The sequence below is a fragment of the Cetorhinus maximus genome, chromosome 20, assembly GCF_964194155.1.
Source record: "Cetorhinus maximus chromosome 20, sCetMax3.hap1.1, whole genome shotgun sequence".
NCBI lineage: Eukaryota > Metazoa > Chordata > Chondrichthyes > Lamniformes > Cetorhinidae > Cetorhinus > Cetorhinus maximus.
Window position 1 is genome coordinate 36969813 of NC_135898.1, and position 23929 is coordinate 36993741.

Here is a 23929-nt window from a genome sequence, read left to right on the forward strand (position 1 = left end):
AACCAACAGGAGGGGAAGAACTACTTGATCTCATTCTCACCAATCTACCTGTCGCGGATCTATCTGTCCACGACAATATTGGTAGAAGTGACCACCGCGCAGTCCTTGTGGAGGCAAAGTCCTGTGTTCCCACTGAGGATACCCTCCATCGTGTTGTGTGGCACTACTACCGTGCTCAATGGGATAGATTTAGAACAGATCTAGCATCTTAAAACTGGGCATCCATGAGGTGCTGTGGCAGCAGCAGAATTGAATACAGTCACAATCTGTAAACTCGGTCCAGCATATCCCTCACTCAACCATTACAACCTAATTCAGTGAGGGGTGCAAGAGAGCATGCCAGGAGCAGCACCAAGTACACCTAAAAATGAGGTGTCAACCTGGTGAAGATACAACACAGGACTTAGATGTATGTTTAACAGCAGAAGCAGCAAGTAATAGAGAGGAGCTAAGCAATTCCACAACCAATGGATCAGATCAAAGCTCTGCAGTCCTGTCATATCCAGTCATGAATATTGGTTGACAAATAAACTACTAACCAGAGGAGGAGGTTCAACAAACATTCCCATCCTCAACGATGGGGAAGACCAGCACATCAGTGCAAAGGACAAGGCTGAAGTATTTTGCAACCATCTTCAGCCAGAAGTGCCGAGCAGATGATCCATCAGTCTCTCCCTAAGGTCCCCAGCATCACAGATGCCAGTCTTCAGCCAGTTTGATTCATGCCACGTGATATCAAGAAAAGGCTGAAGGCACTGGATACTGCAAAGCCTATGGGCCCTGACAACATTCCGGCAATAGTACTGAAGATTTGTGCTCCAGAACTTGCCGTGCCCCTAGCCAAGCTGTTCCAGTACAGCTACAACACTGGCACCTACCTGGCTATGTGGTAAATTACCCAGGCATGTCCTGTACACAAAGAGTAGGACAAATCCAACCTGGCCAATTACTGCCCCATCAGTCTACTTTCGATCATCAGTAAGGTGATCTACAGTGTTGTCACGATGCAATCAAGTGCCTTTTACACAGCAATAACCTGCTCACCTAAAATAAAAGCAATACACTGCCAATGTTGGAAATCTGAAATAAGAGGAGAAAGTGCTGGAAATGTTCAGCAGGTCTGGCAGCATCTGTGGAGAGAAAATCAGAGTTAACGTTTCAGGTTCAATACAACTCTTCAAAACTGGCTTCTGCCCAGTTCCGAAGAAGGGTCACATTGGACTCGAAATGTTTGGGCTCTGCCAGGGCCAGTCAGCATCTTATCTCATTACAGCCTTGGTCTAAACATGGATCAAAGAGCCGAATTCAAGAGGTGAGGTATGAATGATTGCACTCGACCTCAAGCGAGCATTTGACCAAGTCTGAATCAAGGAGCCCTAGCAAAACCGGAGTCAATGGGAATCAGGGAAAACTCTCCATTGGTTGGAGCCATAGCAAACACAAAGTTATGGTTGTTGGAGGTCAATCATCTCAACCCAGGGCATTGCTCCAGGAGTTCCTTAGCATAGTGTCCTAGGGCCAACCATCTTTAGCTGCTCCATCATGAGGTCAGAAATGAGGATATTTGCTGATGTTTGCACAATGTTCAGCACCATTCGTGACTCCTTAGATACTGAAGCAGTCCATGTACACATGCAGTAATGGAAGGGGTCATCAACAGTACTATCAAGCGGCATTTGCTTAGTAATAACCTGCTCACTGATGCACAGTTTGGGTTCTGCCAGGGCCACTCAGCTCCTGACCTCATTACAGCCTTGGTTCAAACATAAACAAAAGAGATGAGCTCCAGAGGTGGGGTGAGAGTGACTGCCCTTGATATCAAGGTAGCATTTGACCGAGTGTGGCATCAAGGAGCCCTAGCGAAACTGGAGTCAATTGGGGGGCAAACTCTCCACTGGTTGGAGTCATACCTAGCACAAAGGAAGATGGTTGTGATCGTTGGGGGTCAGTCATCTCAGCTGCAGAACATCACTGCAGAAGTTCCTCAGGGTAGTGTCCTCAGCCCAACCATCTTCAGCAGCTTCATAAATGACCTTCCTTCCATCATAAGGTCAGAAGTGGGGATGTTCGCTAATGTTTGCACAATGTTCAGCACTATTCGCGACTTCTCAGATACTGAAGCAGTCCATGCCCAAATGTAGCAAGACCTGGACAATATCCAGGCTTGGGCTGCCAAGTAGCAAGTAACATTGCGGCCACACAAATGTCAGGCAATGACCATCTCCAACAAGTGAGAATCCAACCATCACCTTTTGATGTTCAATGGCATTACCATCACTGAATCCCCCACTATCGACATCATGGGAGTTACCATTGACCAGAAGCTGAACTGGACTATCCATATAAATACAGTGGCTACAAGGGCAGGTCAGAGGCTAGGAATCCTGTGATGAGTAACTCACCTCCTGACTCCCCATAGCCTTGTCCATCATCTACACGGCACAACTCAGATGGAATACTCCCCACTTGTCTGGATGAGTGCAGCTCCCACAACACTCAAGAAGCTTAATACTATCTGGGACAAAGCAGCCCGCTTGACTGGCACCACATCCACTATCTTCAACATTCATTCCCTCCATCACCATGGCACAACAGCAGCAGTGTGTACCATTTACAAGATACACTGCAGCAACTCATCAAGGCTCCTCCAACAGCAGCTTCCAAAGCCACGATCATTACCATCTAGATGGACAAGGGCAGCAGATAGATGGGAACACCACCACCTGGAAATTCCCCTCCAAGCCACTCACCATCCTGACTTGGAAATATATCACCGTTCCTTCACTGTCACTGGGTCAAAATCCTGGAACTCCCTTCCTATTAGCGTTGCAGCAGTTCAAGAAGGCAGCCCACCACCACCTTCTCAAGGGCAATTAGGGGTTTGGCAATAAATGCTGGCCCAGCCAGCAATGTTCAACATCCCATGAAAGAATGAAAAAAAGCAGAGACTGTTTACCTCAAATCGAAAATAATTGTTATGAAGAATAAACTGCATTACAATGAGAATTACAATTACAATGGCTTCATGCACTTTCTGAAATGTGTCGAGCACGATAAAAGCTGCAACAGGTTTGTAATCAATAGTCTTCTGTGTCCCTCGCCTTCTCACATGCAGCCCATGCTGGCACACACACACACCACCCCACACCGTGCTCACACACGGATCCCAGTGCTATGACACACACGCACACCATACTGTACTCTGTCACATGTCTAAAAGAAAACACATTGTCTTAATCAGTTTTGCTGGTTGAATGTCAAAGGGTTACAGGCCTGAGCAAAAATATCAAGTCCAAGATAAGGCCCAGGCTTTTGGAAAAAGTTTGGGCCTTGATGTAAAAATACTAATGAAGGAGTTAGAGTGCAGTTAACTGGATAACTATAATCATGTTCTTGTGAAATATGTAATTTTGGGCGAAAAGTATTTCAGGAAATGGTGGATGAAAAAGAGTTTCAGACAGTGTTTTGTATAACTTTTGGGTCCCCAACTGACACATTCAAGAATTACAGGATGATATACTCTCTGTATAAAACAACTATCGTGAGAAATAGGAACATGAGGCAGTAATTCAGTCCCTTGAACTTATTAGATCATGACTGATCTATATCATAACTTTTTTATTCATTTATGGAATGTGGGCATCACTGGCTAGGCCAGCGTTTATTGCCCATCCTTAATTGCCCTTGAGAAGGTGGTGGTGAGCTTCCTACTTGAACCGTTGCAGTCCCTGCAGTGTAGGTACACCCATAGTGCTGTTAGGGAGGGAGTTCCAGGAATTTGACCCAGTGACAGTGAAGGACCAGCGATATATTTCCAAGTCAGGATGGTGAGTGGCTTGGAGGGGAACTTCCAAGTGGTGGTGTTCCCATTTATCTGCTGCCCTTGTGCTTCTAGATGGTAGCGGTCATGAGTTTGGAAGGTGCTGTCTAAGGAGCCTTGGTGAGTTTCTGCAGTGCATCTTGTAGATGGTACACACTGTTGCTACTGTTCGTCGGTGGTTGAGGGAATGAAAGTTTGTGGATGTGGTGCCAATCAAGCGGGCTGCTATGTCCTGGATGGTGTAAAGCTTCTAGAGTGTTGTGGGAGCTGCTCTCATCCAGGCAAGTGAGGAGTATTCCATCACACTCCTGACTTGTGCCTTGTAGATGGTGGACAGGCTTTGGGGAGTCAGGAGGTGAATTACTCATCACAGGATTCCTAGCCTCAGACTGCTCTTGTAGCCACAGTATTTATATGTCTAATCCAGTTCAGTTTCTGGTCAATGGTAACTCCCATGATGTTGACAGTGGGGGATTCAGTGATGGTAATGCCGTTGAATAGCAAGGGGCGATGGTTGGATTCTCTCTTGTTGGAGATGGTCATTGCCTGACACTTGTGTGGCGCGAATGTTACTTGCCAATTGTCAGCCCAAGCCTGGATATTGTCCAGGTCTTGCTGCATTTGGACATTGACTGCTTCAGTATCTGAGAAGTTGCGAATGGTGCTGAATATTGTACAATCATCAGCAAACATCCCCAATTTAACTTTATGAGGGAAGGTAGGTCATTGATGCAGCAGCTGAAGATGGTTGGGCTGAGGACACTACCTCAAGGAGCTCCTGCAGTGATGACCTGGAACTGAGATGACTGACCTCCAACAACCACAACCATCTTCCTTTGTGCTAGGTATGACTCCAACCAGTGGATATTTTTACCCTATTCCCATTGACTTCCAGGCCTCCTTGATGTCACACTCAGTCAAACGCTGCTTTGATGTCAAGGGCAGTCACTCTCACCTCGCCTCAGGAGCTCAGCTCTTCTGTCCATGTTTGAAGCAAGGCTGTAATGAAGTCAGGAGCTGAGTGACCCTGGCGGAACCCAAACTGAGCGTCAGTGAGCAGGTTATGGCTAAACAAGTGCTGTTTGATAGCACTATTGATGACCCCTTCCATTACTTTACTGATGATGGAGAGTAGACTGATGGGGCCGTAATTGGCCAGTTTGGATTTGTCCTGCTTTTTGTGTACAGGACATACCTGGGCAATTTTCCACATTGTTGGGTAGATGCCAGTGTTGTAGCTGTACTGGATGGTGTCAAGTTTCTTGAGTGTTGTTGGTGCTACACTTACCCGGGCAAGTGGACAGTATTCCATAATTTACCCACCTTAGCTCATTATCCTTCCTGACCTTTCCTAATAAAATCTACCAATCTCAGTCTTGACCCAACATTGGCAGCTTTTTGAAACAGGTTCTAAAGAAATATTCCTGCTTGCATTCTTAAATGGTCTAACTTTGATTTTAAAATCTGCCTTTTGTCCTGGGTTCCCCAACCAATCCATTTCCAACTAATTTGCTGGGCAGAAATCTGGTTTTGTGATCATTATGATCCTTTATCAGAACATAAGCACACTTCATTTTAAAGGCTGGTCATTGGGGGCCCTTTAGAAGATTATCCTGCTGAAGTAAAGGTCTAATTTATTTAAAGAGAAGATTTGCAGTATGACCCTGGTGAGAAGATGAGTATATTGATGGGCTGTTCACCACATGGAAGTGCTGCCTTTCAGAATGAATCTAGTCCGGTTAACTATTAGAAATGCAGCGCTGCTCATGACTGAGTGTTTTGGATCTTGGTACACGGTTAACATACCTTTCTTTCTGCAGCTGATGCCTTAAGCAAAGTCCTCAAAAAGATTAACCGAATGGACATTGTGACTTTACTAGAAGGCCCAATATTTGACTATGGCAATGTTTCTGGCACAAGAAGTTTTGCTGACGATAGCTGTGTTTTCTTGGACCAGTCAGACGGTAACTTTACTATCTTTTCTCTCCTGTTTGAAGAGTGGTTAATGTAAAGTGTTGGTCAATCCATGTTTCTTGAACCCTTTCAGCCTTTGGCGATAGCCCCAACTGCAAAATAGATGCAAGATAAAGATAGCATTAAAACCCCAGTAATGCTTTGAAAAACTGATTGTTGATACTGAAGCTCAGAACCTCACTTTAGCTGGAATTTATTCTGTTGCGTTGTATTTACTATGCATTTATGTGCTGTAATATCGATCTCACAACATTAAGTTGCTGGTGCAGAGCTTCCTGCTGGCAGCATGTAATGAGAGTTTCGACACAGAGAACAGTGGACCCAGCAGAAGTTTCCACTTGTTCAATTGCCAAACCGGGAAATACTGTGGATGCACCAATCTCCACAACTCCGCTCTTTGCATACACTCCCAGCATGTAGAGCTCTGACCAGAAGGCACCAAAATTAAATCCAGATTGCAATTGTGATCTAGTGGTCAGTAAGTTAGTAAGTGCAAAATGCCAGTTCCCTTGCCTTTTTGGCCTTTATTCCTGATGTTTCAGTTATCTTACGATTGTTTTACACAGATCGAGCTTCTCCGTTGTAGCCTCTTCTTCTGCACTTTGTCACTCGTCCTCTCTGAACCTGCCCGGCACCCCTCTCCTGTGCCAAGATCCGACTATCTCTGCCGTTCTCTCTGCTGACTTTGGGAAGCTCTGCTGATTGTGCTCCTCCTGCTAATGAGTAAATTGGATTTCATTTATTGTGCCACTCCTAATCCCATTCCAGTCCTTCCCATTCCCTAATTTTTATATTGGCCCCTTCATGTTGAAATACAGTTTTGATTGTATGATTATTATTTCTTTGTCTACAAACTAATACAATGTTGATCATTTCAAATCATTTTCTATCTCGTTTCCTTTTAATCAGTATGCTTATCTGTGTAATCGTGCTCAAGTTCACCAAATTCTCCCCCCTCACTGCAGTCATTATGATCAACAAAATCCACTGCACCTGAAATCTTCTCATAGAAACTTCCTTTTGCATCTCCCTCCTTGTCTTGCTGTCAGCTCCTCATTGTTTCCAGTCGTCCTAGAACATGTAGGCCCATATGTTGTCTATGGTTTATGTGTAGGCCCATATGTTGTCTATGGTTTATGTGTAGGCCTATATGTTGTCTATGGTTTATGTGTAGGCCTATATGTTGTCTATGGTTTATGTGTAGGCCTATATGTTGTCTATGGTTTATGTGTAGGCCTATGTGTTGTCTATGGTTTATATGTAGGCCTATATGTTGTCTATGGTTTGCAAATCTGAGGACTTATCCAAAATGTTGGTTTAAAGGCCAAGACGAATGATGGGCCATGTTAATTTACTAATCGTTTCTTTAACTAGTACCCAGTTATTTATGGGACAGTGTAAACCATGGGCACCATAATATGGAAAAATACCTGGGCATTGGAAACTAGACATTAACTGGAGAACATATAGCTCCAAGTGCCTCCATTTAAGCATTGTGTGAAGTGTTCGAGTAAACTATGGAAGTAATTTGCCAACAACAGTGCAGCTTCTTTAACAGAGAACCAATGTTCAAGGCCCTTCACAGAAACCTAATCAGGCAAAAAACTGACACCGAACCAAAAAAAGATTTAATCGGGATGGATGATTAAAACAAGAAGGGTCTTAAAAGATAAAAGAGAGAGAGAAATGTAAAGGTTTAGAGAAAGAACTCCAGACCGTAGGGCCTAGATGGCTGAAAGCATGGCTGCCAATGGTGGGGTGAAGGCATGGAGTATCCTTGATGCCAGTTTACAAACGGATCCTGATGCCATGTCTTCAGATATCACCGAAAGGCGACATTATAGAAGAGGAAGAAGTTAGGTACATGGGTAGGTGCTTAAGGCCTGCCTGTTTTCCTCCAGGCATATCAAGTTAAAACTCCCCCCAATAATTTTGCCATTTCATTATGTGACCCAAAATCAGGGTTATTCTCTCCCATACAACTTGGCCAGCCAATGAGAAGGGGAGAGACACTAGTCATGGGACAACTAGTGAGCTGCAGTTAGGAGGAAGGTGAATAAGGCAGATGTAAACTAGACAGAATTGATGGGCTAATGCAGAGTCGGGGCTAACAGTTTTGCAGGCCAGCTGCTGAATACTCTACTGCAAGTCCAATGACACTATGCCACCATCAGAGGCGAAGCAGGCAACTTCATGTGGCCACACTCGTACCCAGGAACACGTGGGGCATTGAGTATGGAAGAAGATGCCAAAAGTAGGCATCTCCCGTCAGCCAATCACAATATGGGCATGGCGGCTCACATGCAAGGCCCGTGATGCCTTTTCAGCTGTCCCCAGTGCTAGCCTGAGCCAAGACAGACTCATGAAAATTGGCTAAGAAATAAATTGACAGTATAGTGGGGATGTTGGTCAGAGGCCTTGTGGAAGGGAATAGCACAACAACAACACTGCTGAACAGCGTCCTCAGGCACATAGCTACTGTCACTAATGAGGTAGCTTTGCCTGGAACAAGAGGTCTGTGTTGCAGAATGGTGGGCGTTGAGGGCTTGCCTTACATCACAGTCAGCCCTTTCCCACTGTTACTAGTCCCCTTGCACCAAATCCATTGCTATGGAGCAGAAAATTTCCAGCAGCTGCCCTTTAAATGAAGACTCTGCCTTTCTCAATCAGTCCATCCAGAACCACCCAACCCATTAGATCAATATGAATGCACCAATGAATTTGTGATGCAATGTGGGGAGTACTTCATTCTCAAAAGCCTGAGCTGCCAAGTGAACTAACCTAGTGGATGGATTGAGCACTCAATAGAAAAATTCAACAGACAGCATTTTTTTAACGGCCAGAAAATTGGAACTTTCCGTGGGGTTGCCCACTTTTGTACATTTGCCACCAGCATGGAGCTTAACATTTCTTTGCCCGCTGTTTTTTTGTTTATCATTGTTTATCAGGCTCATAAAAACAGAACTGAAAAATAGAACAGAACAGGGAGATGGTGGCATAGTGTCATTGGACTGGTAATCGAGAGGCCCAGGCTAATGCTCTGTGGACATGGGTTCAAATCCCACCACAGCAGCTGGTGAAATTTAAATTCAATTAATTAAATTTAGAATTGAAAGCTAGTCTCAGTAATGGTGACCATGAAACAATCGTTGATTGTTGTAAAAACCCTTCTGGTTCACTCATGCCCTTTAGGGAAATAAAATCCCACATGTGACTCCAGTGGTTGGCTCTTAACTGTGCTCTGAAATGGCCTAGCAAGGCACTCAGTTCAAGGGCAATTAGTGATGGGCAACAAATACTGGCCTTGCCTGCGACACCCACATCCCATCAAAGAATAAAAAAAAACAAGCCTCTGACATTGAATCCTGAAGAATACACAACAGTCAACTTCAGATTAATTTTATTTTGGTAGTGAGGCTTTGGGAAAATAAAAACTATAAAGCTCGTTAGAAACCATGAATTAGAATTCCGTATTGATTGATACTACATTCTTGGAAGCCAAACCGGTATGAGACAGCATGTGGGAGGGACCTCTCACCTCAAGGCCATAGTACTCTCTCAGTGCATTTGAGTTTCGTGACCACCTTTGCATTGATGAGCACCCAAAATAATCGTACATCAACCTAAGACTGACTGTCCAACTGCACCTTTCATTACGTTTGTACAGAGGGGCAGGGAAAGCACAATTAACATGGCCTCTAGTTCATTGGCTAGTGGAGAATGTCTGATCATTTGTTAACTAAGCCTGCCGTGGTATTCATTTCAAGTAATCACACTGCCAGTTCGGATCAATAATTTAATAAAATTAAATCTCATTGATGGGATTTCTCATCTGCAAAGAAACCAATTTGTAAGAGTCGGATGGTTGATTGCAATGAAACTGCCTGATGGAAGTGCTATATGTATTTTATATTAGCCCCTCATTGATCAATCCATTGTATATTTCACAGTAACATTTACCCATCTACATTGAGTGGTTTCATGCTGTGATATCATTACCTGTCATGTTCCTGTGATGTGTTAGTGCATGTTATCTGTAGCTCGTGCCATTGTGTTTTACTCACTCAGGTTACCCTTCCATCCAAACGGAGCTGCTGACACCTGCTGGATTGTGTTATTTGCCACCCACCCCTCTCCGATGTGACGATTATTTTAGTAATTTTTCTAGTGTAGAATCATTCCCCACAAGTCCCTATGAACCAGCCTTAGCTCCAAAAGCAGCTCTGCCTGTCGTAAATGCCGAGGAAATGTCACTGGAAGTCACTGGCACTGAAGGGATCGCTTCAGGGCAGGGGCAGGTGAATGAGCCAGTGGGCACCGTGTGTGAGTCTGATCTTCAGGTCACAGAGAACAGCACCGACCGTGTTGCTTCCAGTAAAATACCGCCGGGGGAGCACAATCAGTCACTGGAGGAGGAACATACGGCCGGACAAAAGGCCGCTTCCACCCAAGTTCAGCAAGAGGAAAGAGGTGACACGCCTGACACTGAGGAGCTTGGAGAGTTCAAAATAGAAGCCCTCGAGGTTGTTCAGCCGGGGCCAGGGTCCGAAGGGTCAGATGATGTGGAGGTGACAAAGGAAGAAGTTCAGAATCTTCACCATGCTCATAATTCCCAGAGAGAATTTTTTACAGTTCCAGGTTGGCACAGCGACGCATCCAGTGTTGATGTAGAACCACCAACCCCAAGAAGCTGCAACTTAAGCATTGATAATCTGGATGATGATAACGGCAAGTAAGTGGGATATTCACTGCTCTTAAAGATACTGGGGTGTATTGAGATGAGAACTGAGTGATGCATTGTGTGAGCACACTGTACTCCCATTCCTTAAACCTAAGGATGAGTCTAAGTAAAGACAGACTAGCATTAAATAACACCTACTAATGACCCCAGAACATCTCAGGGTGATTTGTAGCAAATGACATACTTTTCAATTGTAATCATTGTTTTAGTGTGGGAAACGGGTTAGCCAATTTACACAAAGCTCCCAAAAACAGCAATGTGATAATAACCAGAAAATCTACTTTAGTGATGTTGTTTGGGGGATAAATATTTTCAGGAGGCAAGAGAGAACTTCTCTGATCTTTTTTGAAATAGGACCATCTTTTTTACCCACCAGAGAGGGCATACTGGACCTCATTTTAAAGTCTCACCTGAAAGAAAACATCTCTGACAGCACAGCAGTCCCTCAATACCAAACTGAATCTGATGCCCAAGATCTTATGGTTAAATATTTGCTTTCAAACTTAAAGCCTCAACCTTCTGACTTAGAGGGGGGGGAGTGCTTCTGACTGATGGAATTCAGTTCCTTTCTGCACTTGCTGTGAAACAAATTGAAATAGTCTTTATCCAGTTCCTACAGGGTGAGAGTCCATGGTGCAAGCACAAAACATGAATGGTAGCCTTGGCAAAAAGGCCATAAAGGATTTCTATTGTGAGACACATTGGATTGGATGGGCTGAATGTTCTCCTTCTGTGCCTTTGTGACTCTAGGACTGCTACATTGGGCCTGTAGAAGGATCTGGTTTTCTTCTGAGATTGGGACTTTGGCCCATTTTTACAGCATGGCTGAGGGATGCCCTTTAGGCCAGCCTTTCTCCCCCGCACACACCCCTCCCACCCCCCCACTTCCCCAATGTGCTACAGCCTTTGCTCTTGGAGTTGCCCAATGATAATATACTGAGTCTTCTACATCTGACCATGCCATCCCTGATCTTGGGGGTGTTTGATGCAGATACAGGGATTGACTGAAACAGAGAGTTTTCTATTCCCCAGCACTGACATACATCACAGATTTACACTGCACACGCTGGAAGTTGAGTGCTGTCCTGAAAAGTGGTGTTTGGTGGTGGGGGCTGGGGGTTTCTTGGGGAATACAATCAGGCATATTGATGTAATTCAGCTCTCATTTTTAAAAGTCATAAGCCCTGGCCTTATTTTTATAAAACGAAACTTCAGGCAGTCTGTGAAGCAGCGAAGTCGGATTGGTGGAGTGTAGGATCAGATTGCCTGCAGTACAGGCTGAGGAGCTTGGAGACAAAGCTGAGGTGCCTCAGTGCCACCGGTGGTGGGAGGATGTAATGACAGTGTGATACCTTTACAGAAGCAGTTTCCATTTTCAATGTGGACATTGAATTTTAAAATAGAAAGAGTTGACACAGAAGGTGGCAAAAGTATGACAATAGAAATTAAGATCTTTAAAATATTATAGATTTATATGCTGTAGCTATGCATAAATGTGCCTGTGAGAGCACACCTTGAGCAAGTCGCTTGTTAACAACCCTCAGCCCACATGCCTCTGGTCTAGCCTGGCAGTAAGAAGAGCGAGCCACCTCAGCAAGATATAGAAGGGCTAACTACTCTGTACCAACTAGAGGAGGGGAACAACAGCAATGACAGGAACCAGATTCCAAAGCACTCAAAGCAGTGGTCTTTATTTGATGGGGAAAAGATACGCCTTTAGTTTCATGAACCGTTGAGATATGTCTACATGAGTGTGGTGTGGATCCACAGGCTCCGGTGTGAGTGCAGCCTACAAGGTACATTATATCCTTTAGCGTTCCCAGTAGCCAGGGCTGCAATGGGGACTTGGCTGCTCTGACCTCTGCACCCAAATTACTGGTATGCATTTCTCTTACTTAAAATTTAGACATGTTAACTCGTTAAATTTCCCACAGATTCCCCATTCGTACCAGAAGGACGGCTGATTGCTCTCATGGTTATAGAATACAAGAATTGGATGTTACACATGGAAAGTCTTGTATATTAGGTGTAGATTGGAAGTTGTAAGAAGTGCAGTACTGTAATGGTCATGTTACTGGACTAGTTTCCAGAGAACACAGGTCCAAATCTTGCCTGGCAGTTAAGGAATTTGAATTTTAAAAATTCTGGAAATGAAAAAGCTGGTATAACTAATCGTGACCATGAATCATAAAAACTCACCTGGTTCACTAATGTCCTTAAGGGAAGGAAACTTGCCTTCCTTGCCTGGTCTGGCCAAAGTGTGATTCTAGTCCCACACTAAAGTGGTTGACACTTAACTGCCTTCTGAAGTGGCCTAGCAAGCCACTCAGTTGTATTAAACTGCTACCCTGTGATTCAAAAAGAAAGATCAGCATCGTCTTTTCTGCACAACTAGCATGGACACTAAATGGTTACCTTAACAGTGATGCCCACAACTCAAGAGTTAATTTTTCCTCAAAAGAAATAGAACATCAATGCAGATGTAATGTCTTACATTAGGAATCTAGAATTTAAGAAACAGGAGTTATCTAATATGTTGCACTGCTCCATATCAAAAGGACATTTTATCATTATGTTCATATTTTGCAGTCTCCAAGAACAGCGAATCAAGAATGATCTTGCTGGGTCCATTGTGTTTCATATGAAAGGACAGGTTTTAAAGCCTGAGGAGAATGGGGACCATGATGTACATAGGTTGGAACATCAAAGAGAGTCGAGCCATGCAACATTGGGGCCTTTGATTCAGGAGGCAGCTGATGATGTGCCTGTAACAACACATGACAGAAAAACACTGAATGGAAAGGTCCAGAAGCGTTCGGTGCTAATTACAGAACAGGCAGAGCCCATGACAGAATTGCAGAAAGACCTGGCGGACACGAGGAGGCCGGGTTCCGAGGAGCACGGAGGTCCTCTGTTAACCAGCGAGAAGAAAACAAGTTGGGTTACATCAGAGGTCATTAAATCGGGATCGAGCTTCAGGGACGATGGCTCTCTACCAGCAGAACACAAAGCTCAGGTAATGTAACTTTCCTTCATGTGTATAATGATATATTTTAATTGGTAAACTCCTGTTTTGTCTACCTTTTGGACCATTGAGTCTGTGTTCCTCTTGCTCATTGGTTAGGAATCTGTATTTTGCTCCTTCCGATTGGTTCTTTTGTACTTTCATTATTCACCAATCATACCAGACAATCCCTTTCAAAATAGATTAAAGAGTAACAAGTCCCCAGGACCTGATGGCCTACATCCCTGGGTCTTAAAGGAAGTGGCAGCGGAGATAGTGGAAGCATTGGCTATAATATTCCAAAATTCCCTGGATTCTGGAAAGGTTCCAGTGGATTGGAAAAATGCTAATATAACACCCTTATTCAAAAAGGCGGGGGAGACAGAAAGTAGGAAACTAAAGACCAGTTAGTTTAACATCTGTCGTTGGGAAATTGTTGGAATCCATTATTAAGGAAGTAGTAATGGGGCATTTGAAAAGTCAAAATGCAATCCATCAGAGTCAGCATGGTTTTATGAAGAGTAAATAGTGTTTGACTAATTTGCTAGAGTTCTTTGAAGATGTGACAAGCAAAGTGGACAATGGAGATCCTGTAGATGTAGTATATCTGGACTTCCAGAAGGCCTTTGATAAGGTGCTGTACAAAAGATTAATACACAAGATAAGATCACACGGAGTTAGGGGTAATATATTAGCTTGGATAGAGGATTGGCTAACCAACAGAAAGCAGAGAGTTGGGATAAATGGGTCTTTTTCTGGATGGCAAGCTGTAACTAGTGGGGTGCCACAGGGTTCGGTCCTTGGGCCCCAACTATTTACAATCTATATTAATGACTTGGATTCAGGGATAGAAGTTACTATAGCTAGATGTGCAGATGACACCAAAATAGGTGGGAAAGTAAGTTGCAATGAAGAAATAAGAAGTTTACAAATGGATATGGACAGGTTAGGCGAATGGGCCAAAGTTTGGCAGATGGAGTTTAACGTGGATAAGTGTGAGGTTATCCATTTTGGTCGGAAGAATAAAAAGGCGACTTATTATTTAAATGGGGAGAAACTTCAGAATGCTTCAGTGCAGAGGGATCTGGGTGTCCTCGTGCATGAATCACTGAAAGCTAGTATGCAGGTAATAAGGAAGGCAAATGGAATTTTGGCATTTATTGCTAAAGGAATAGATTATAAAAATAGGGATGTGTTGTTGCAACTGCACAAGGCATTGGTGAGACCACACCTGGAGTACTGTGAACAGTTTTGGCCCCCTTATTTGAGGAAGGATGTAGTTGCATTGGAGGCGGTTCAGATGAGGTTCACTAGATTGATTCCAGAGATGCGGGGCTTGTCTTATGAGGAGAGATTGAGCTGTTTAAGCCTATACATACTAGAGTTTAGAAGGATGAGAGGAGATCTATTTGAGGTATATAAGATGCTAAAGGGGATAGACAATGTAGACGTGGATCAGATGTTTCCCCTTGAACGAGAGGCCATAGTTTTAGGCTAAGGGGTGGTAGATTTAAATCAGAGATGAGAAGGAATTACTTTTCTCAAAGGGCCGTGAATCTGTGGAATTCACTACCTCAGTGCAGTGGATTCCGGGAAGCTGAATAAATTTGAGGAGGAGATGGACAGATTTTTAATTAGTAACGGGTTGAAAGGTTATGGGGAGAGGGCGGGAAATTGGAGTTGAGGCCAAAATGATCATATTGAATGGCGGGGCAGGCTCGAGGGGCTGAATTGCCTACTCCTGCTCCTCGTTCTTATGTTCTTTCTGCCCAGTTTCATTGCCCTCCTGATAAATACTATCCAGTGGAGGCAAAAATAATTCTCTAGCAGAAAGATGATGCAATACTGGTTCAGAGTGAGAGGAAAGCCTTTGATGATATATTAAAAGCAAATTGCAAGGTGACCGCTTCATGTAATATTCTGAGGAATAAAGTAGCGAGAGAGATTAGTGTCAAATCAGTGCAGGTCATGGTGCCATTGCATCATGGGAAAACACAGGCAGGTAAGCCAAGTGTGGTTTTGAAACAGCACATCCCAAAAGATTAATTAATTATGAATTAAATTGAGTTTATTAAATTAAATTCCATTTATAGCACACTGATGTAATGGTACCCCACTTTCCTCGCTCCTCCACTCCTCCTTTCACTCCTGCATTCCCCTCCTCCATTCAAACCCCTTTGCCCTAGTCACTGGCCTGTGTCCTGGACAGTGAATGGACATTACCACAAAATGTCAATAATTTTTCATTAGAAATCCTGGGGAATTGTTTAGGACTTGAACAGAGTTAAATCTTAGGTCATTTAATAATTACTGGTGTATCTAACCATGCTTTGACTATAGAAAGATACCTTTGGATAATCCGCTAATAAAATGGCTGGATTATTTGCCTGTGCTTTTCATTGTCATCGACAGTGAATTAATTCATCTTTTGGAATGTGCTGCGTTTCAAAGCCACACCTGGTTTACCTGCCATGTGTTTTCCCATGATGCAGAGGCACCATGATCTGCACTGGCATCTGCAGCAAGGACTCGGTTTGAAATTAAATGGACAAAGCCGTGTGTGTTTGTCCTTGAGCACAGAGCTTCAGATTGGCGTATGTATCCAATTCAGATTGTGGGACAACAGGAAAGATTTTAACTTGAACATCTTTGTGATGCATTAAAGGTCTTAATTTGGTCACATTCCCTCTCTTCACGTTATTTAGTTTGTTAGCCATCATCTTAATGAACCCACAGTTTGAAATATGGCGAAAACTGTGCCTGATGACAAGTGAAGTTGAGTGTAAATCCTAATTCCCCAATTCAATGATTATCAGCGTTTTTCTTCCAAAACATGTTGAAGTTTTCTCGTGAAACCTGAGGAGTAAAAATATTCCAGTTAACACTTTAAATGGAAGGGGACAGGTACCTTTACCTAAAGAAACCACCCGCACTCCCTGCCCTGCCCCCAAAAGAGAGCATCAGAGATAAAAGCTTCAACTTAAAGGAACGGTTAAAATTGTAAAATATATTGATTTGAGATTATTATTGAGTTGCCTTACGAGTGATTGCCAAAACAGTGCCTCAGTTTTCTCAGCTTTGGCTGCTCCTATATAGGCCACTCTTTTGAAGGAGCTATTAAATAGCGACTGCAGGCATCAAATGAAGCAAACCTCATGCCACACCTTACAAACACCCAGTGCCTAATGACCTGTCAGTGATAAGTGGTGACATGCTAGGTAGACCCCACTGGCTTAAAGCAACTACATCTATCCATGTTGGCTATCATGTTACATGCCATCTCATAACAAAATGTGCTAAAATGCATCAATCAGGAACTTGGGGAAGGCGAGAATAGCTCGGATGAGGAAGAGATTATTACTACCAGGGTGACGCGCCGCAGGGTGATTCTGAAGGTATCCAGTCCTCTGAGTTTGACCTTGCTTGGAGAAAGTTTTGGACTGCAAATATTTGCTGTGTTCCTGCTTGGCATTCTCCAGTTTTCTGTGTTTTGGGCTTTTGAGCATGTCTTTCATGAGATCTGTCGGTTTGATGAACATTTTCCTAATTTCTTGCTCATTGATGTGACCAGTGCATTAAATTACAATTTTAAACAAAGACAAAAATAGCTGGAAAAACTCAGCAGGTCTGACAGCGTCTGCGGAGAGGAAGACAGTTAACGTCTCGAGTCCGGATGACTCTTCATCAGACTCGAAACGTTAACTGTGTTCCTCTCTGCAGATGCTGTCAGACCTGCTGAGTTTTTCCCGCTATTTTTGTCTTTGTTTCAGATTTCCAGCATCCGCAGTATTTTGCTTTTAAATTACAATTTTATCTTTTCACTGAGCGTTTTTCAGTTGTACCTGTTGATGCTCCTGCTTTCCTTTTTTCATCAATTTTTTCAACTTCATTCTTCTTTTACTGAATTTCCTACTGTGACAGGCACTCTCTGGTACCTAAAGCAACCAGCCAGTCTTCAAATATGAGTTTAGGCAGTGAGGGTTGCCCAGATATTTGACTACTTTAGGCATTGTGGACGAGACAGCCTGTTCTTGCCCTTACTTCAGACATGCTTATCCTCTGTTGATCACTAGGGGCAGCCTGAGTGCTCACTAGCCATTCCCCCTAAAGTTCAGGAAGATTGGGAACAACTTATCAATCACACCTACGTATTGCCCTGAATGCCATCCTTCAGCTCTGTACAGACCGTGGGTGGATTCTGACCCTCTCCAGCTCTCACGCACTTACTGCCTTAATCAGTTTACCTATCTGCTTCCTTTTCTTTAAAGGATGCTAGTTTGCATTCTGTGACATTGCCCCAAGAGCTGAGTTGATATTAGGTATAGAACAGAAGTTGTTATATGTTGGAGCACGAGCTAGCGTAGAGCAAGAAATATTTTATTTTTGAGCCAAATCCTTCCACAAATCACGCACATTTTGTACAACCATGGACTTTGTCTCACTAAAAGATCAGGATTGGTAGAACACATTTACTGGGAGCCGCTGCTCCACTGATTAACTCAAAAGTAGGGTGGGTAAATAAATCCCCAGTTAGGAACAGGTTTGAAGGTTAACAGTGTAAGTATAGTTTGAAATGATCAAATAGATCCATGAGACACAATTATTCAGTGTTGCTGGAGTGAATAAAAGAGAAAGCGTGTTTGTCAATATACGTGTCAGTGTGGTTGTGTGTGTGCATGTATGTGTCAGTGTGGGTATGTCAGTGTGCTTTTAGCATGGGTGTGGATATTCGTTAGTATGGGTGGTCAGTGTGGGTGTATTAGTGTGGATATGTGTGTCAGTGTGGATCTGTGTATTTGTGGGTGTGTCAGCGTGCTTTTAGTGTGGGTGTCTGTGTGGGTGGGTGTGTGGGTTGGTGTGTTTGTATGTGTTGGTGGGTGTGTGTGTGTGTCTGTCTGTGGGTGTCTGTGTGGGTATGTGTATGCCTATCAGTGTGGGTGTGTCTGTATGTGTGGGTGTGTGTGTCTGGGTATGTGAATGTTTGTGTGTGTGGGTGTGTGTGTCTCATTGTGTGTATGTCTGCCACTGTAGGGGTGTGTGTGTGTCAGTGTGCAGGTGTGTCTGTCTGTGTCAGTGTGCAGGTGTGTCTGTCTGTGTCAGTGTGCTGGTGTGTCTGTCTGTGTCAGTGTGCTGGTGTGTCTGTCTGTGTCAGTGTGCTGGTGTGTCTGTCTGTGTGTGTCTGTCTGTGTGTGTTTTAATATGGGTGTGTATTAGTATTGGTGTGAATGTGTGTCAGTGTGTCTCTGTGTATGTGCCTGTGTGTGTTTTAATATGGGGGGGTGTGTGTGTATTAGTATAGATGTGAATGTAGGCCAGTATGGCCGTGTGTGCGTGTCCCTGTGTTTTAGTGTGGGTATGTGTTAGTATAGGTGTGAGTGTCAGTGTGGCTGTGTGTATGTTTTAGTGTGGGTGTGGATATGTCAGTATGTATGTCTGTGTGTGTGTGTGTTTTAATATGGGTGTGGGCGTGTATTAGTATAGGTGTGAATGCGAGTCAGTATGTCTGTGTGTATGTGCCTTTGTGTGTTTTATTATGGGAGTTAATGTTTCAGGTCGTGACCTTTCACCAGACATTCTGATGAAAGGCCACAGACCTGAAATATTAACTGTGTTTCTCTCTCCACAGATTCTGCCAGACCCGCTGAGTATTGCCAGCATTTTCTGTTTTTATTTCCATCCCAATTCAAACATGTTGCTAAATCAATGATAGAGGCAATAATCAAAACCAAATCTCTGCCAATACCAGAGGTAATTATGAATATAATCTCTTCAAGGTGCAGAAAGTGTCAATTATCTGACAGACCTGTCTCACCATGAGAGCTCATGAGCTTAGCAAAAATCCTGAGACTTTCCTGGTCTCGTCCCGTCGCCTCCCTGACGAAATTTAAGAAAAATGTGCACGAGGAAACAAATTGCAAGGGTTGACAGGAAAATAAATCCTAATTTCACACACTTGGCACATTGGCATTGTCACCCCTTGGTGTGGCGTTGTCTGGAGGGAGTGTGCTTCAGGCACATGCATGGATTCTAAAATAAATGGATGCAAAATTCATGGGCCACACGCACATACCATTCCCCATGTGCTGCCCCAGCCACCGAGGCAACGTGCTGGGACCATGCAATTGATGATGTACCATAGTGTGTAAAAGATGGAAAGGAGAAGGTGGAAGTCGTGGCTCTCCCACTCTATAACGGGGTTGGCTGTGTAGTCCATCAAACTGTACATCAAACAGAAAACATGCTCTGACTGCTGTTGTGTTCTTGCTTTGGATGGTGTGTAAACCTTATCTCACACTGTGGCTTTTTTTTGGCTGTGACATTAATTTAAAAAAACAAGATGAACGAAAGCTCCACACTGAAGCTTGATGCAGAATCTGACTCCTGTGCCTCTCCTGTTAATGCTCTTTTTCTGATTTTCAGATTACTTCTGCTTGCCTTGTGAGTTTGAAAATGAAACTACTTTCCAAAATGTACAGAGCAACTTTTTTGTGATGTTGACAGTCTGTAATAACCTGGTTTTGTATGAGCTGTATGAATAATTATCTTGAGTTCTGTGCAAATCCACTCCTTGGATTAATGCATGACATCATAACAAAGTTGTTGTTGACATAAGAACAGTAATGCACTGCAGAAATAATCCATAGATTGCAAAGTACTTTGGATCTTCTCAGGATATGCCAAGACACATTATTTATAAGTGCAACTTGTTTTTTTTGGGAGCACAAGATTGTTCCATTTGTAAGTGATAACTGGATTCCAAGCTAGATGGTGAAGTATGAAACTACACACAAGACTTTTACTTGATAGTTCCTATATTTACAAAATGCAACATTACGGATCTCTGCGTCCTACCTACTCCACTCAGCGTCCCAGCAGACCCTCTTTATATGTGCTCAAGATATTTAATCAACTCATGCCCTCCAACTGTTTACCCTTAACAGTACAATCACCATAACAGTAATGTTAAGGACCCTGAATTTTCACAGGCCTTCTAGTTCACATCCACTGTAAGTCACAGAGGAGAGTGACTGAAGAACCTGGAAATGGACTTAGAACCAAGATTATTATGGCTCGACTATCTGTGCAAGCTCATGGAGCCTTGACTGAGATGAAATCTCCACATCCTCGAAAGAAGATGGGGAAGGGGCAGGGGTTGCATGGCCAGGGGAAGTGGATGAGTGGAGGGACATCTTTCAGACTGAGATGGGGCTAACAGGGTCACCCAGGACTGGGAAAGGGGTCGGGGGGGTTGTGGGGGCAGGAGCCTCCAAGTCGGAGAGGAGGAGGAGCAGGAGGGGGTCTGCCTCCCGGGCCTGATGAGTGGGGTGAGCAGTCCGGAACCCAAAGTTACCTTTCCCCCAGACAATTTTTAAATTACAAAAAAAACACTCAAATAAAAGAAAATTTAATTATTGTGCTCACACTGAGATTCAAAAACTTAAAGTACTGCATCCAAAGGTCCTACACTTAGTCGCACTGCAGCCAGACTGAATGTACCTGTTTTAAAAAGTAATTCCATCTCCATTACTGGACTTCATTATTGTGACAGCCTGCTGCTGCTGCTCTAAGCACTGTTTACTCCCAAGGTGCCTTTTTCACCTAGGCTGGCCCATAGACTCAGAGGAGCCAGGGTAACCAGTCAGCATGAAGTACAAATCAAGCTGTCTATGGCCATGTGACAGGGAGAGGTGCTGAACAAAGTTCGACGAGGTCGGAGTTGCCAACTCTGGTTGGACGTGACCCTCAAGATATCGTCATGTAACCTAGCCCAGCGCCTGCTATTGGTCCCCCAATACGCCCACATTAATGAGGCACTGCCTTCACACACCAATCAGAAAATGAATAGACGCTTCATGAACCAAGTGGAAGATCCTTAACTTTTGATCAAAAAGTTTATTTCTCCCCATGCCTGATATTTTTGGAACTAATAAAGAAAAGTGTTGAAAGAACATTTTTTTTGTAAGCACAATTTTTAACGACCATTTTCTCCTGCTTATTGCTCACTGCAGTGCCCTGGTGATTAATCTCTTACTTCCTGGCGAGTTGGGCAAACCCAGTACCAAAAACTGCATTTAAACAAAAGATTGCCGATTAAGTAGAATACTGACCATACTCTAGGCAGACAGGGATGTCGTGGGTGTGCGGAGCTGCAATGCTGTGTTATGTCCCATTGTTAAAAAAAAACGCGCCTTAATTTTCACGTAATGCACCCTTTAGGGAGAGGACGCAAAGAAAGTTCCCGGAGAGACGGTCACGCAAGAGCAGTTCACCGACGACGATGGAAATGTTATCACCAGAAAAGTAATGCTGACCAGCTTTATCTGCTTGTTAAATGTTCTCCTCATTGAGCTGTGTGCAAGGTTTGGGGCTTAAAGCACCAAGCACAGTTTCTCTTTAATCTTTGAATTTCCTTCCAATTCCATCACCTTTCCCCTAGGTGACCCGGACAGTGGTGAGTCGGCTTGTTTTGCCTCCAGGCAAGGAGCGTGAGGATGATGAACTTCACAGGGTAGGACGCGGTGCTGAGGAGGGCACTGGCTACTTTGGAAGTGGTGCCATGGGACAGGAGGTTTGCAGCTGTTTAACAAAAGAGAGAATGATGGTAGAATTAATTATTAGCTGTGATAAATTGGCGATGAGTAATCTGCTTTGCAGGAGACATGGGTGGGGGTGGGCACAGTGGTCTTAACTCCAAAATAGTCCACCTCTCCTCTTCATCTCCCTCACTGAATTAGTAACCATTCCGTCAGTGCTGAAGAGCACTTAATTTGGCAGAGGTTGAAAACGTTACAAGTGGAGGATGCTAGTGGACTGAGAGTCGAATTCTCCTTATTTGTGCCAATGCCTGAGGAGTAGGAGTGAAAAATGTTCAAGTTTGTCATAGAATAGTATAGAAAGAGGTCATTCGGCCCATCGTACCCAGGTTGGCTCATTGAAAAAGCTATCCAATTAGTCCCACTCCCCTGTTTTTTCCCCGTAGCCCTGCAATTTTTGCCAAATTCGTTATCTTTTGTCCTAAGCACGTACTTAGAAGCAAAACTGTCAACTGTTCCATAAATTGATTGCAAACCGGCACAGGCTTTGGAAATTAAATAATATAAACAATATAATAATGGAAGAACTCACAATCATGCTGAACTGTGTAGACAAGAACTTGGAGTTGCATTATTATAGATTGCCTCAATTAAGGAATTTTAACCATTCAGTATTGCTGAGACTTTTAGTTAACTAGTTAGTGTTGCTGAGCCTCTCAGTTAACCAGTTATTTTGCTGAATCTTTGAATTAACTGGTGAATCTTGCAGAATCTGTGAGTGAACCGGTTCTTGTTGCTGAATCCTGCCGTCCTGTTTTGGTTCCGTGTTAATAGGTAGATCCGATGCTGTTTGACCCCAAGTTATATTCTGCAAATGAGATTGTACGCTGTTTATCCAATGCTCACATTTGCATAGAAAAGAATTCCGGTTAATTCAGGTTTTTGAGTCTTAGGTTTTCCATGGACACAGTTCTCCATTCCTGTGCTTTGTTTTTGCAAAATAGTCATTCACCTGAAATATTAGTTTGATGGGGTTGGGGTAAGGGTAGTATTATTATGGGAACTGGCCCTTTTAAGTGTTTTGCAGCTAATTGTTAATTCTGCTGTGTGTGAAATTATTTTCAAACTGAGTGGAGTGGACTTTTTTTGCTGTGATGTCCTGAGACTAAAAGTGCTTCCTGCAGTGAGGGCCTCAGCTCACTTATCTTGTGATGCACCTGCTTCTGCCACATCAGTCAAGTCTAGAAAAGCTTGCCTGGCTTCAGCTTAAATCTTCTTATGCTTTGCACACGAGCTGGTCGAGATCTTTTTAATGTCTGCTCGACGGATTTCCAACACTGCAAAAATAAACTGCTGCTCATCCTGATCTTGATGTGGAATTTATGCCTTAATCAGCTGGCATTCTCCAAAGTGTTGGGAATTTGCTGATGAACGTTGGGACGTAGATAATTGAGTTATTCTTTATACAGGCTCACGTTTGTTTACACCATTCATGGCAATGATGGAACTTAATATTTGCAGGAGTAAAGCTGGACCTGATTACTGTAGATGCCTTGATTCAGATTTTCACGTTGTGCGGTGATTCTTCTAACACTGGTTGACCTTTTTTGGTTTTCCTCTCACTGAGCTTTCTTTCTGGCACTGATTTGTTGATGACATTTCTTACAGGGCCTTTCTCTTGCCACCTGTATGACCTGTTCGTGTGGGGCATAAATCATGGCAAAATTTTTAAAAACAACTACTTAAACACTATTGACTCATCATACTAACACGTTTTAAAGCTTTAAGGTGGAGGTTTCTTTTGAAAGTGCAGTGTGGCTATCCTGGCTCTGCGGACTATTGTGTTACGGACTCAA

The 23929-nt window shown here is 43.5% G+C and overlaps 1 protein-coding gene across 9 annotated transcripts in view; it reads left to right on the plus strand.

The window, feature by feature from the left end:
• ank3b (ankyrin 3b) overlaps positions 1 to 23929 on the plus strand; it is an 813000-nt gene that overhangs the window by 784319 nt on the left and 4752 nt on the right. For all 9 annotated transcript variants that reach the window (XM_078565894.1, XM_078565900.1, XM_078565892.1 and 6 more), the window contains 5 exons: positions 5641 to 5784; positions 9863 to 10526; positions 13125 to 13551; positions 21757 to 21840; positions 21977 to 22108. In XM_078565894.1, coding sequence (XP_078422020.1) covers positions 5641 to 5784; positions 9863 to 10526; positions 13125 to 13551; positions 21757 to 21840; positions 21977 to 22108 — 1451 coding nt within the window. The remainder of the gene's footprint in view (positions 1 to 5640; positions 5785 to 9862; positions 10527 to 13124; positions 13552 to 21756; positions 21841 to 21976; positions 22109 to 23929) is intronic.